Here is a 13369-nt window from a genome sequence, read left to right as displayed (position 1 = left end):
GGCGAGGAAATGGAGTAGGTTTCGCGCTCCCCTTCCCAGGTACGCTAGGCCGCAGTCCCTGCCGGGAAGTGTAGTCAACAGCAAGGCTTTAGAGCAGTGGCCACAGAGAGCCCTGGTGTGTTCTGGGAAATGGAGTTCCAGGCATCCTCCCCATTGACTGAGGGGGCGGGATCGCCTAAGAGTTCCAAGCATGCTGGGGAATAGTCCAGACCTGACCTTTTGTGAGGCCAGTCTGCAGAGGCTTGCGGGGAAGCGGAGTCCAATGGCCACCGTTGGGGTCATCTGAGCAAAAGTTTAGAGGCTGCAGCAGTTCCCTGGAGAGACTTAAAAGTGTTTCAGCGCCTTCTTCCTCACCCCAGGTCCTTCTTTACGAAAGAGCCGAGGTCGATCAAGGACTGCTGGAAAATGGAGCCAAGCACCTTTAAGTTCCAGGTGATCATAGATCAGGAAAGAAAAAATGTCCCCTCTTGCCCCCCCAAACCCCAACTCTGCAAAGGATTCAGGAAAGAAAGTTTTCGGCGGTTTCTCAGAACACTAGTCGTCGGTTACAGTCTAGCTTTTCCTAGCAATGTGGTTAGCACCAGGAAGCTGATTGGAGCATTAAAAAGACTGAAATATAATTTCTGGGCCTGGCGCGATGGCTCACACCTGTAATCCCACCGCTTTGGGTAGGCCAAAATGGGCGGATCATCTGAGGTCAGGCATTCGAGACCAGCCTGGCCAACATGGCAACACCCCATCTCTACTAAAAGTACAAAAATTAGCCGGGCGTGGCGGCGGGTGCCTATAATCCCAGCTAGTCAGGAGGCTGAGGCAGGAGAGTCGCTTGAGCCCTGGAGGCGGAGGTTGCAGTGAGCCAAAATCGCGCCTCTGCACTCCAGCCTGGGCGACAAGAGCGAGATCCGTCTCAAAAAAAAAAAAAAAAAAAAAAAAAAAATTCTGTCTTGAACCCCCATTCTGTTTTTGCTTTGTTTGAGACAAGGTCTCGCTACGTTGCCCAGGCTGGAGGGGAGTGGTGCGATCATAGGTCACTGCAGCCTCGAACTTGCCGGCTCAAGCAATCCCCCCCGCCCAAGCCTCCCAGGTAGGTGGGACTACAGGCGTGCACCACCACGCCCGACTAATTTGCTTTCGTTTGGTTTGTTTTTTTGGGGTGGTGTTGAGGGGAGGGCTACGACATGTTGCCCAGGCTGGTCTCCAACTCCTGAGCTCAAGCGATTTTGCCTCAGCCTCCCAACGTGCTAGCATGTCAGGCTTGCGCCACGGCACCGGGCCTCCCACTCTGTGTTTTGGGTCCTCTGCTTCCTAAATTACAGGATCCCAAAAAGCCAAAAACAAGCAGGCTGCAAAGAGTAGCCTCAGGTTTTGCGTACTCAGCGAGTCGTCCTATTTATCGATTAATACTCGAAGGTGAGTAGCCCCCAAAGGGCGCTGGGAAACAAGAGTCCCTATGTATGTGTGTGTCTCTTTCTCCCGGAGAAATACTTAGAACTAGAATGAAAGCGTTCTCAGCCCCTCCCGCCTCCTGGAATGGCGGGAAATGGAGTCTCTGGACTTCACGTTAATCCGAGCTTGTATTCCTACTAACTGTCCTGTCCTTTCTGAAGCCAGAAGAAAGTCCTGTTCTCTCAGTTTTTTCTTGACTGCAATTCCCAGCGGACACAACCGCGGGGGACGGTAGCGACAAAAGCCTGTTGAGACTACATTACCCAGAAGGCAAAGTGCGGACATACTGCCGCTCCCTTCACAAAGCAGGCTGCTGCACCATGCGCAGGTCGGCGCGGGCATTTCTGGGAGTTGTAGTTTCACTACCAAATGGGGCCTACTGCCCTCTGATGGCAGCGCTGAGTTAAAAAGTAAACATTTGAGTCAAGCCCTTTGGCCTAGGCATTCCGACACCCGACCAACAAGGCTCACAAAGGCGACGAAATGGGGCGGGATAGCGGCGGTTAGTTAACCGCCAGAACCCGCGGGGCATGCACCATGAGCTGCGCGTGGGCAACCGCCACGAGGGGATTGGGATCCTTGGGAGTTTGAGGGTGAAGGTCTGAGATCGATCAGGATGTTTGTAGAGGGTGAGAATGTTCATAGAGGAATGCTAGGAAGGGTTGTAAACGTCTGAGAGAGGCGTATGGTGTCTGGAAGGGCTAAGAGGAGTCCTAGAGCTGTGAAGGGGCCTTTGATGAGCTTAGTGACCTGAGGATAATTACTGGGTGGAGAAGCCTGAGGGGAATTAGGGTGTCTGTTAAAAGGTCTGTGGGTGGCTGGGGGCGATGGCTCACGCCTGTAATCCCAGCACTTTGTGAGGTCAAGGCAGGTGGATCAGGTGAAGTCAGGAGTTCGAGACCAGCTTAGCCAACACAGAGAAACCGTATCTCTAGGCACAAAAAAATTAGCCAGGTGTGGTGGTGCACTGTAATCCCAGCTACTCGGGAAGCTGAGGCACAGAATTACTTGAACCCAGGAGACTGAGGTTGCAGTGAGCTGACATTGCACCACTGCACTCCAGCCTGGGCAATGGAGTGAGACTCTTGTCTGGAAAAGAAAAAAAGGTCTATGGGAGATAGAAATTACTGGTGACCATGGGGATCTCTGAGTGACCTGAAGGGGTGAGAAATGGTTAGGAAGCATCGAGAAGGGGCTTTGAGTCTGTGGATATACTGAGGCTAATGTACAACACGGGGAGGTCTCTGATGAGATTAATCTGTGAAGTGCTTTGAGAGCATCTGTAAAGGGCTTTCTACTTGGAAGCAAGGATCTCAGAGGATATGGACAGGACCAAGGGTGTCTTCTTGCAGAAACATTTCAAGTCTGCTAATGGATTTAGGTGGGCAATTAAAGGTTAGAGGAGCCGCTGGAGTTTTCAAGGCCAAATGCCACCTGTGACATCCTACACAGCCAGAATCTGGGGCAACTAGTCCGGTAGGGCTGTGGTCTGACCTGGACAGCAGTTAGGGAGCTGAGCATCTATGATTCCATGTGAATTAGAGGTGCTTTAAAGGCACTGGGGTCAGGGGATGAGGCCAGTAGTCAGGGTCCTCTCCTCCCCCGAGTGACAACATCCCCTTCTTCATCATCCCACCACCACCAACTCAGCTGCATCTATGTTGCCAGGAGACATGTCTCATCCCAGCTTCCAGAAATAGCCCAGTGTCCCCCACCCCAGAGTATGTCTTACATCACCCAGGAGAGGGAGCAGTTTCCCGCAGGCCGCCTCAGGAGCCTCGGTTTCCTGCCAGTATCTAGCCCTGTATCCTCTCTTCCCTGCCAACCAACATCATCTGGGACCACCCACCCTGGCTGGCATGAAATGAGATGCAAGTGGGTAGCAGTTGCCAGTCAACGTTCCTTCCCCCTCAGGGTTGCACAGGGTGGAGTTTCCTGGCGAAGCCAGTCCAACAAGCCCTCAATTGCCAATCCATCTCTTAGCAGCTGTGTGGCCTCAGGGAAACCCCTTCCCCTTTCTGAGGTGCCTCAGGCACCCCACCTGCAGAAGAGATTGGCTTGTCTCTAAGGGCACTTCCAACCTGGATTATTCTTCCTAATTCTTTCATCCCTGATTCAAGCTCTCCAATCTCAGCTTCTGTAGCTTTATGAGCTCATCTCAGATCCTCTGATCCTGAAAGCCTGATCTGGATCCAACTATCTTGGTGTTAGGAAGGAAAAGTCAGGAGTTGTTGAAAGAATATGGGCTTTTAAGTCCTGGCTCAGCCGTAGGGCCTTGGGCAAGTCACTTAGCAGCACTGGTTGCCCCTACCTTACTGAATACTGAGAGCAACAGCACTGCAGCTTCTAAGTACTGGACACACAGTAAGTCAACAGCATCGATGACTAATAAGCCAGACCCTTCACTTCGTGCTGGCTGGGGGTGTTCCCCTGGCTGGACCAGATCACTAAGTTACCTTGCAAGGTCTACATTTCAAGAGACACTGCAGGCTTGTCTCCAAAGAACTCCCAGATGAACTCAGAGCAACATGAGGGGTGTGGGCAGGGTACTACGGGCAGTGCCAAAGGGAGCTCCTGGTCTTCACTGGGAACCTGGGGTGTGGGAAGAATTCTCAGCTACAAGAGGGAAGGCATCCAGGCAATCGAAAAACAAGGGCATCGAAGTCGTTGCAAAGAACAGTAAGAGCTTCCAAGGACAAGATCCCCATGGAATAGAGGAGCAGTCAGATGAAGCCAGCGCATGCCCAAGACCATCATCAAGCTCGGGCTTCTGTGCCTCTGAGGTCAGATGGTTTCCCAGGCCTGGATTTGGCACATTCAGATTACGGTTAGGCCCTCTATACCAATCAGGTCACAGACTCACTAGCAGCCAGGCTGGGGCCCCTCCTTCAGAATCAAGCAAAGACTGTGGCCTGGAGGCGCTGCACCTAGCACCTAGGACATTGATAACCGCATCCAAAGGTCCAAAGTTTTATTGTTTTGAATACATTCTCCAGCGGCCCCTCTACTCCCCCCACCCTCAGTCCCCAATACAGAATAAGGCTTGACCACAGCCCCCCACCCCACCCCAGAGGCCCCAGCTGGGAGGCAGAGGGGGCTTCCAGTTTGGTTTCAGGGCACCCCCTTCCCATCCCCCCACCCGCCTGCCCATGGGCCAATCCTAGGAGCAGCTGGGGGTGAAGGGGCTGGATGGGTGCAGGGGTAGAGTGGGAGAGGGATCGCAGGCACTTGTTAAGATTTGTGGCCCATGGGCGGTACCCCTCAACGCCCTCCACCCCCCTCCCCCCAACACATGGAATTTTTGGTTCATCATCAAACTGTCCCTCCCTCCCCTCCCGTGACCTTGTTGGGTATGAGAAACCTAGGCACTCATGGCCCCCTGGAGGGGCAGGGCAGGCAGGGCTGGGGCTGAGGAGGGCTATGGGTGGGGCAGAGGGGGAAAGGTACAAGAGGCAGAGAACAGGGAGGGCAACAAGGCTTTACTTCCTAAGCGATTGTAATAAAAAAGTTCCTGGGTGTTAAGGCCAGAGCCTCAATTCAAATATAAATTCCCCAGAATGGAGGTGGCCCCCCCTAACTTCCCCCTCCCTCCCCGCTACCACCACTTTGCCCAGAGCTTAGAAACCCACAGAGACAGGGAACAGCCCCTAGCCCTGGGCACCCTCCCACCCCCACCATTTAAAAAAAAGAAATTAAAGTTTTATACAAAATGTGGGGAGGGGGAAGGGAGGAGGCAGGGAAGAGACAAGAGAGCTGCCCTCACCTCCAGGGCACAGGGGGCTTAAGGCAGCAAAAGAAGCATGGGGGGTGGGGGGCACGTGGGTCCCCTGCCCACAGCCCTCAGGAGTCTCGGTGCTCCAGGGAGAGCTGGGCCGTGGCATGCTGGAGGTCAGAGCTCACCCGCCTTGGGGTGAGGGGCCCCCCAGCCTCCCCGGGCCCCTCCCCACGCACCTTCTTGTCCTCGCCCTCATCCTCAAAGACCCCAGTGGGGCCCCCACCCCCTTCCAGGCGACAGTCTTCACTCCAGCGCCGCTTAAAGCGCAGCTTGAGAGGCATGCATTGGGCCGCCCCGGGTGCCTCGCCGGGTTCGGGCTTGGGGGGGTGCAGGTGGGGCACGGGGCGTCTTGAACACCTCCCCATCTTCCTCATCCTCATCACTAATGTCAGTCACCTCCACCTCCTCCGACTCGCCTTCCGAGATGGGCTCCACCTTGATCTGAGGTGGCGGGGGCGGTGGGGCCAGCCCGCCTGCGCCACCAGCGCTCTTGTCAGCACTGGCTGGGGCCTTCTCCCCAGCTGCCCGCTGTCGGCGTCCGAGTGGGGGCGGCTGGAGCTTAAACTTGAATGGAGAGGAAGAAGAAGAAGAGGATGACGAGGCCGAGGAGGGGACCGGTGGGGTTTCGGGCGCCATGGGCGGCAGTGGGCACTTGTCGGGGCGCTGGGGCTGGGGCACCACCAGCCCAGGGTAGTGCAGAAAGGCGCGGGGGCTGAGGTGGTAGTTGTAGACGCTTTGGGTGTGGGCCTGCAGGTACCGTTTCATGTCCTCAGGGCTGAAGGAGAAGTGAGAGCCTCCCCCTGAGCCGCTGGGCCCCCCGCCACCACTGGGGTACATAGGGCTCAGCGTGGGCGAGGGAGTGTAGGCCAGGTGGGTGGGCGTCATGGGCAGAGCTGGGGAGAGCTGAGGGGGCAGCAGGGAGCCAGGCCCGGCCAGAGGAGACACAGGGAAGGGGCTGAGGGGTTCAGGGCCACCCCGAGGCCGGGGGTAGACGCGGAAGACACCAGGGTCATGGGGCAGGCGGGCCAGCGGGGGCCCTCGGAAGGCACCCAGATCTGGAGGGCCGGGTGGTCGGGCCCGGGGATCCTCTCCCAGCGGTTCCTCCAGCTCTGACGTGCCATCACTACAGTCACTGACTGAGCCTCGGCCCAGGCGGCGAGCCACCACAGCTGAGAAGAGGGATGATGAGGATGAAGAGCAGGCAGGTGGTGATCGGGGGTCCTCAGTGGGGGACAGCACCTCGGAGGGCGTTGAGGGAGGGAAGCGGAAGTGGCTACCGCCCGACGGCACTGGCGGGGCACTCTGGGGCACCGCACCCCCTGGCAGGGGAAAGGAGACGTGTCAAGGCCCCTGGCCTAGCCTGGAGGGGCACACAGACCCTCTCCACACCAACCATCCCCGGTACTCACCAGCCAACCCCACATCAATGAAAGGGTAATTAACCAGCACCAGTTTGTTGAAATTGAACTTGTAGGTGAACCGTTTCCCCTTGGTCTTGTGCAGAATGCGCTTGTTATAGTAATAGCTGTGGGTACAGAGATGCCAATGGGAGGGTCAGGTACATGGGATCCAGGTCTAGCATCCACACCTTGACATGCACTTAGGTGTGGTTCCCAAAGGGCCACTGAGGAACATGGGCCACAGAAGAGAAATCAAGTGCCCAGAGGGTAGGTACCAGCTCTCTCCTCGGGTCTAAGGCAGAACTAGAGGATCCATTAATGACTGTATTCTCTTCTCAGGATACCTCTGTGTTACCAAGGGGCTCAGGGAGGAGCTGGGGGTGGCCCAAGTTTCACAGCTAGGATTTGGCAAAGCCAGGGGTCAGACCCAATGGCTGTTCCCATGAGCCAGGGGGTATGCAACCAGTGGGGGCCGTCCACATGTGCTCAGGGGTCCCCAGCCCGTCCTCACCGCAGGGCCCGGCTCAGCTTGTCGTAATTCATCTGGGGCTTGCACTTGCGGACGCCCCACAGCCGGGCCACCTCATCAGGGTCTTTGATGACGAATTCCCCGTAGTCCCCCTGCCAGGCAATGACGCCCTGGTACTCCTCCTTCCGAAGCAGCTCCAGGATAAAGTGCCACAGCTGGATCTGCCTCGAGCCAGGGGACGACTCTGGCTTGTAGGCCCAATCCGGGAAGGCAAACCCTGGGGACGGGAGGCAGGGAGTGGCCTGGGGTCAGGATGCCAAGTCCAGGGCTCTGGGTCCCATCCCGGGGCCCACCTCTGCCCTGCCTTCAACATGGGGAAAACTGTCTTGCCTCAGCCAAGTCAAGACCTGATTTAAGAGAAGACAGTGTGTGTCTGTCTGTCTGCATGTGAGGGGCTAGACAGGAGCTGGGGGGAGGGGAAGCTGGAGCCTACTCCAGCGACACCGGGAGAAACAGGAAACCGTCGGCGGTGGGTCCCGGGGCCAGTGCCAGGGGGCCAGGCACCAAGCCAGGCTGGCGGGCAGGGCTGCCAGTGGGGGAGGGGCAGGAAGGGGTACACGTGGCCAGCCGGGTTGGGGTGCAGCCCTCCCAACTTACCCCCACTCCCATCCAGAGACAAATGCACCACCCCAGCTCCTCTGATCTCCTCCTTAGAAACATGCACTGTCTTCCCCCAAAGATCCAACAGAGCCCCTACTCCCACCCCAGGACCCGAAAGGAAGATTTTTTTTTTTCTTAAAAGGACCAGGAGGGGTGGGGTGACTGGTTGCCGATGAGGTCAGCGCTTGCACACACAGAGGCTTCTGTCTTCCCTGGAGAGTGAAACCCAGACTGTCTGAGAGGCCTCCCCCAAGCCCTGGACCCTCTGAGCTACACTGCCCTCTCCAGACCCAGGCATCCAGGCCCCACCTGGCTGGAGGGCCCAGCCCAGGCCTGGAGCTTGAGCAGGCACTCTGGAGCTGTCATCCTCTTCCCACTTCTGACTTCTCATCCTCGGCTCCTTCCCTGCCCACCTGCCCGCCCGCCCACCCCCAGCATTAACCTTGGGTAGAGGTTGGTGGTGGGCTGGCTGGTCTCTGGAGGGGGTGGGCAGCCTGGGGTGGGGGGTTGGGGGGGGTTGCGGTTGTTGTCATTTCCCAAACCCCCGGGTAATCAGGGGCCATCAATAATTCAGCACCAGGCAGCCGGTAATGGAGGGGTGGGAGGAGGGAAAGGGGAGGAAGGGAAGGAGGGGGGACGCGGGGCAGGGGCCCTGATGCCACTAGAGAGAGAAGGCCAAGGTGGCGGCTAGAGATGGACGGCTCCCAAATCCAGTCAGGCTGCAGGGGTTAGCAGGTATCAACCAGGCCTCCAGGCAACACAACCACCCTCAAAGACTCCACCCCAGTCTGGAATCCAATAGGGGATCATTCCCCTTGGGAACTCAGGGAATCAGTAGTTCCTGCTCCCACAGGGACCACCTCCACCAAATCGAGAGCTCACCGTCCCCCACAGGGACTCAGGCCCCAAATCCTAGCCAGACTCGGCTGCAGTATCGCATGCCCCACGGAGTCCCTGCCCCATTCAGATATTCCAGCCTTTCACCTTCCACCGGAGTATGACCTCCCAATGTTCACAGACCAGCACCAACAGCCCCTGTTCATTTAAAAGTGACAGCCTTTGACGACCCCTTTCAGGGACTCCAGAGCCCCATTGCTCTCTTGGGAATCTAGGTGTTCACCCCATTATCCTCACCCTTCTAGAGAACTGAGATCACAAGGTCTCCTGCAAGGCCCAGGGTCTTTTAGAACCCAGGTGACCAAGCCATCAGCTCCATGGACCTTCACATCCCCTCCACAAAGCTCCCAGCCCCTCTCAGGGCACCAAGCTCCACGCTACTTCCACCTCAGCCCCAATCTGGCTCTAGAACCAGAAGGGGGGCTGAAGCCCCTGAGACATCAGTCTGGGGGTGGGGGATGTACTGACTTCCACCCTCCCCCCAAAATTAAAGCCACCCTTCCCAGCCCACCCGCCCCAGCCTCCGTGTCCCGGTAACCAGGCAACGTGTGTGCAGCGACAGTCCTGGGAGCGGGGGAGCAGGAGGCTAAAAATAAACTTTGCAGAAGAGAGGGAGTGAGAGAGACTACATGCAACACAAAGGGAACTCGGAAAGGAGGTGGGGGGGGCTCTGGAAAGGCCTCAAGCCGCATTCTGGGAGCTGTCCCAGGCCCCCTTGTTAAACCCCTTCCCTGAGCAACCCCTCCTCCAGGGTCTGGACCCTGGCTCCCACTCCTGGCAGGGACCCTTCCCCACTCCCAGGCCCACCCCAAGGATGGCTTTCCTAATCGGACACAGCATACATGAGGGCCTGTTCCTGGCTTTGGGGGGGAGAATGAAGAGGGGGTGACGTCAGGGTGTCTCAATGGGGCTCTGTTCCCCAGGCCTTGGAGCCAGGAGCCAGGCACGGGCAAGGGGAGCATGTGTGAGTGTGTTGTGTATGCGTCCACGTGCTTAAAACAGGGAAACACCAGACCTGCACAGAGGAAGCTTGGGGGCGTGGGACCTCAGGAATATGGGGGCCAGTGAGGCAGGGAGAGAGCAGACACATAGAGAGAGGGGTTCAGAAGACTGCGAGACAGGGTGCAGAGTGGCAGCAGACAGACAGGAAGGGCTGAGATGGCGAGGTCCCAGAAGCACACCTGGGTCCCACAGAAGCGGTGTAGGGATTCTCCCAGACAGACTGCAAGCCTGCGGGGACAAAACTCCTGGGCACCCCCCCCCAACTTCACGTGACAGCCCAAACTTTTTTTAAGGGACCATGAGGGTCGGAAGGGAGGAGTGATGGTAGAGGAAGAACACGCCGGCCTCCTGGGGGGCCCCACTACCTCCCCCACTCCAGGCAGCCCTCTATGGCGCCAGAGCCGGGAAGAAAACAGGAAGTGGGAAACAGCCACGGCAGAGGAGAGAGGGGCCGGGATGGAGGATCGGATGGAGGGGTGCGGAGCAACAGACCAGGAGACAGACGGAAAGATGCACCGATTGGAGGCCATTCCAGGCCTCCCGCCCCTCTTCTCCCCGCCGCCGGAGAACCCACACACTGCTCGGCCCTCAGACGGGGTTGGGGAAGCGACCAGCGGGTCCCAACAGGCCAAGGCCGGTAGCAGGGAGGGAAGATGAGGCGGGGTTGTCTGGGCGCCTCGGCCTCCTCTTTGGACCAGGGGAGGCTCCTGCTGCCCCCAGGGCCCAGCGGCCCAGGATCGAGTGGAAGCTGGGGGACTCTGTGGGACGCACGTGACTGACCCTACCGCACTCCGCACCCCGGCCCCACCTCCAGGGCCCCTCCTCGGTCCCAATCCCCTGGCGCCGGGGCCGGAGCCCAGCTCCGAGCCCTTTAAGATTAAGCCGCCCCCACCCGCCGAGCAGGAGGATGGAGGTGGGGTGGGGATGGGGTGGGGTGGGTGGGCCGGTCGGGGCACACACCCGCACACTGGAGCCCGAGCCGCCGCCGCCGCCACCGCCGCCGCCACCGCCGCCGCCGGGGGAAGGAAACAAGTTTGAACAGCGGCGCCCGGCCCCCTTCCCCCTCCCCCGTCCCCGCCCCGGGCCGGATTCCGACGGGGTAGACGGGCAGGGGGCGGCTGGGACCCCTCCCCCTGCGCGCTTGGGCGCAAAGTCCAGCCCGCGCGAGCCCGGGGGCGGCGGGGGAGGGGAGGGGGGAAAAGTCCGAGTGGGAGGGGGGTTAATCCCGCTGCCCCCCGCCCGCCGACCGAGGGGGAGGGGAACCTTGGCCCCTTAAGGAGGAGCAAGTTGGCGGGGAAGAGAGGGGCGGAGGAAAGAGACGGCCCGCTGAAAGAGAAAAGCTGGGTCCGGGAGGGGGGATAAGGGGGGAGCCTCTGCGTCTCCCCCCCACCTTTCCCACCCTCCACAACCCCGGAGCCCCGGTGGTGCGGAAGGAGGGCACCCAGGTCTCCCCGGAGCCACCTTAAAGCCGCGCGTTCTAAGGTCGGAAACAAAAAGTTCCTTTTTCGAACGTTCGGGCTGCGCTTTGGAACTTTGCGACTCGGCGAGGGCGGGGGAGCGAGGAGCCGACAGAGGCGGGCGGGGGAGGGGCGGCGCAGCCCGGACCCCGAGTCCCAGGCTCCCCACTCACGCCCTCCTAGAGGCCATCCCGTATCCCCCGCTAACCTGGTGCGGGGCACGCGCCGCGGTGAAGGTCACCAGCCGGACCGCGCAGCGCAGAACCAGGGATAGCGGGCCCAGTGTACGAGCCCCCCCTCCCGCCCGCACACGTCCCGGCCCCCAGAGTGCAACGTGACAAGAGCGGAGGGGAAGGACCCCGCCACCCCCGTGATCCCGGGAGTAGGAGAGAGCCCAGCCTGCGGGGTCCCGGTAGGGATACAGGACCAAGTGCCGCAGCACCCACACCACTCTGCCCGGAGCCAGGAATCGGGGGTCCCAGGCAGCAACCCCGCTCGTGCCACGAGAAGCAACAGGTCTCGAGTGCTTGAGGGGTCCCCCAGAACTGGGGATCACTCGGGCTCCCCTGGACCCCTCAGCCCCCCCAAAGTTTCTCCGTTCGGTTTCCCGGGGCAACAAGTCTCCCCCACACGTGCTGCCCCCGCCCCCACCTGTGTCCGCCGGGGTCTTCATGCTTGGGGGCCCGGGGCGAAGCGCCCCGACTCCGGGCCGCGGCTCCCGGCGCCCGCGCTGCCCCGTCCCGTCCCGCGCCCGTCGGGCCGCCCTCGCCGCCTCACCCGGCCTCGCCTCTCAGAGCCTCTCCCCTCCCCGCCGCCGCCTCCCGGGTTAATATCGCACTCCGGGGCCGGGACGCCCACGCCCCCCGGCCGGCGACGTCACCGCCGCGTCGCCATGGAGACACTGCGCCCGCCCCCTCCCCGCGCACTCACACACACGCTCTCCGGCACTCAGCCACTGAGGACCGGCCGGCTCTGGGCTTAAAGGGGCCGCGCAGCGGGGGAGGGAGGAAGGAGGGGGCGGGGGTGGGATGGGGTCCCGCAGGTCGTGACCCTAGTCCGAGGCTCCAAGTCTGCAGATAACTTAAGTTCTCGGCACTCGCTACCTGCTGCCCCTCCTCCTCTCCTGCCCACTGCGGGCTCCAGAGTTTCTTTTGGGAGCCTGTATGGAAAAACGGGGGGCCCATCGGAGGAAATGGGGGTCAGAAACTTTTGTGGGGAGGGGGCACAATCTTCCCTGCAGAGGGGTGGGGTCAGGCCCTTGGAGGATGATCAAGAGCACAGCATTTCCCAGCTTAGTTTTACCCAGCCCCCCAACCCTGAGCCTGAATGGGGGCAGCTGTCCAGGGGTGGGGTGGAATGGGTGGGATGCATTTCCCAGCCACGGAAATGGGGAGGCGGCTGTGCCCTCCTCTCCTGTGGGGATGGGGTCTTGGCCTTCCTGATAGCCCCAGTCCAGCTGGGGAGGAAGTGACCAGAGAGAATGCATTTGGAAGCCCCCACCGCCACCGTGCCCAGGCTGCAGCTGTCCCGGGGACAGAGCTGGCGCCGGAGGTCCCCCCACCTCTACCACTAGGACCGGGGGTTCCGGAGGCGGGGCCAGGATATGAGGGGGCGACCAAAGTCTGAACAAATGTGCTCCCAAGGGGCACTGAGGGTCGCCAGGAAAGAGGAAGACAGGGCTTAAGATCGAAAGCCAGCGCGTAGGGAAGCGTTAAGTCTCCGTTCTCTGCCTCCGTCGGGAGGGAAGGATGAAGCCTGAGGCTCTGGGAAACAGGAAATCACTGTGCAGATCTGATGGAGCCTGGGAGCCGGCAGCACGGTAGAGGCCAAATAGAAGCAAAATTCACAAGCACAGCCTGGAAACAGGGTCTCAAAAAAGACTCTGAGGTTCCAAGGGAGAGGCGTATGGGTGGCGGGCGGGTCTGAGGGGCGGGGGTGGGGGGGCGACAAATCCAGAAGATGGGCGGGGAGACACAGACAAGTCACAGATAGGGAAGGCCTACGGAGCTCAGGCTCCCGGTAACTAGGGTTTCAATCCCAGCTTCCTCGCCTCCTCCCTTGCGGGGTACCTAGTCCGCCTTAGACAGGCGCCTCACCAGTGCCTCAAAAAGAAGTCTCAGGCCTCCTCCTCCCTGGAGGACCAAGGGCTCCAGGGAAGCTCCCCCCCACCAACCCCAGAGAATTATGTAACCTTGCCTACGGACAGTGCAGCTCCCCAACGGATATTGTAACCCTCTGGGAGCGGTGTGGTCCAGCAATAATA

The 13369-nt window shown here is 59.9% G+C and overlaps 1 protein-coding gene across 1 annotated transcript; it reads right to left on the bottom strand.

Moving 5' to 3' along the window:
- Nucleotides 1-4397: 4397 nt before the first annotated feature.
- Nucleotides 4398-11958, bottom strand: ERF (ETS2 repressor factor). The gene is given in 5 exon segments (XM_032249288.1): nucleotides 4398-5547; nucleotides 5549-6540; nucleotides 6631-6746; nucleotides 7133-7367; nucleotides 11758-11958. Coding segments are annotated over 5 exon segments (1626 nt in total). The 5' UTR covers nucleotides 11780-11958; the 3' UTR covers nucleotides 4398-5286.
- Nucleotides 11959-13369: the final 1411 nt, after the last annotated feature.

This window comes from Sapajus apella, unplaced genomic scaffold (assembly GCF_009761245.1).
Source record: "Sapajus apella isolate SASKATOON/1434 unplaced genomic scaffold, GSC_monkey_1.0 scaffold68, whole genome shotgun sequence".
In the NCBI taxonomy this organism is placed as follows: Eukaryota; Metazoa; Chordata; class Mammalia; order Primates; family Cebidae; genus Sapajus; species Sapajus apella.
Note: the sequence above shows the minus strand (reverse complement) of the source record. Positions and strands in the feature narration are given on the sequence as shown.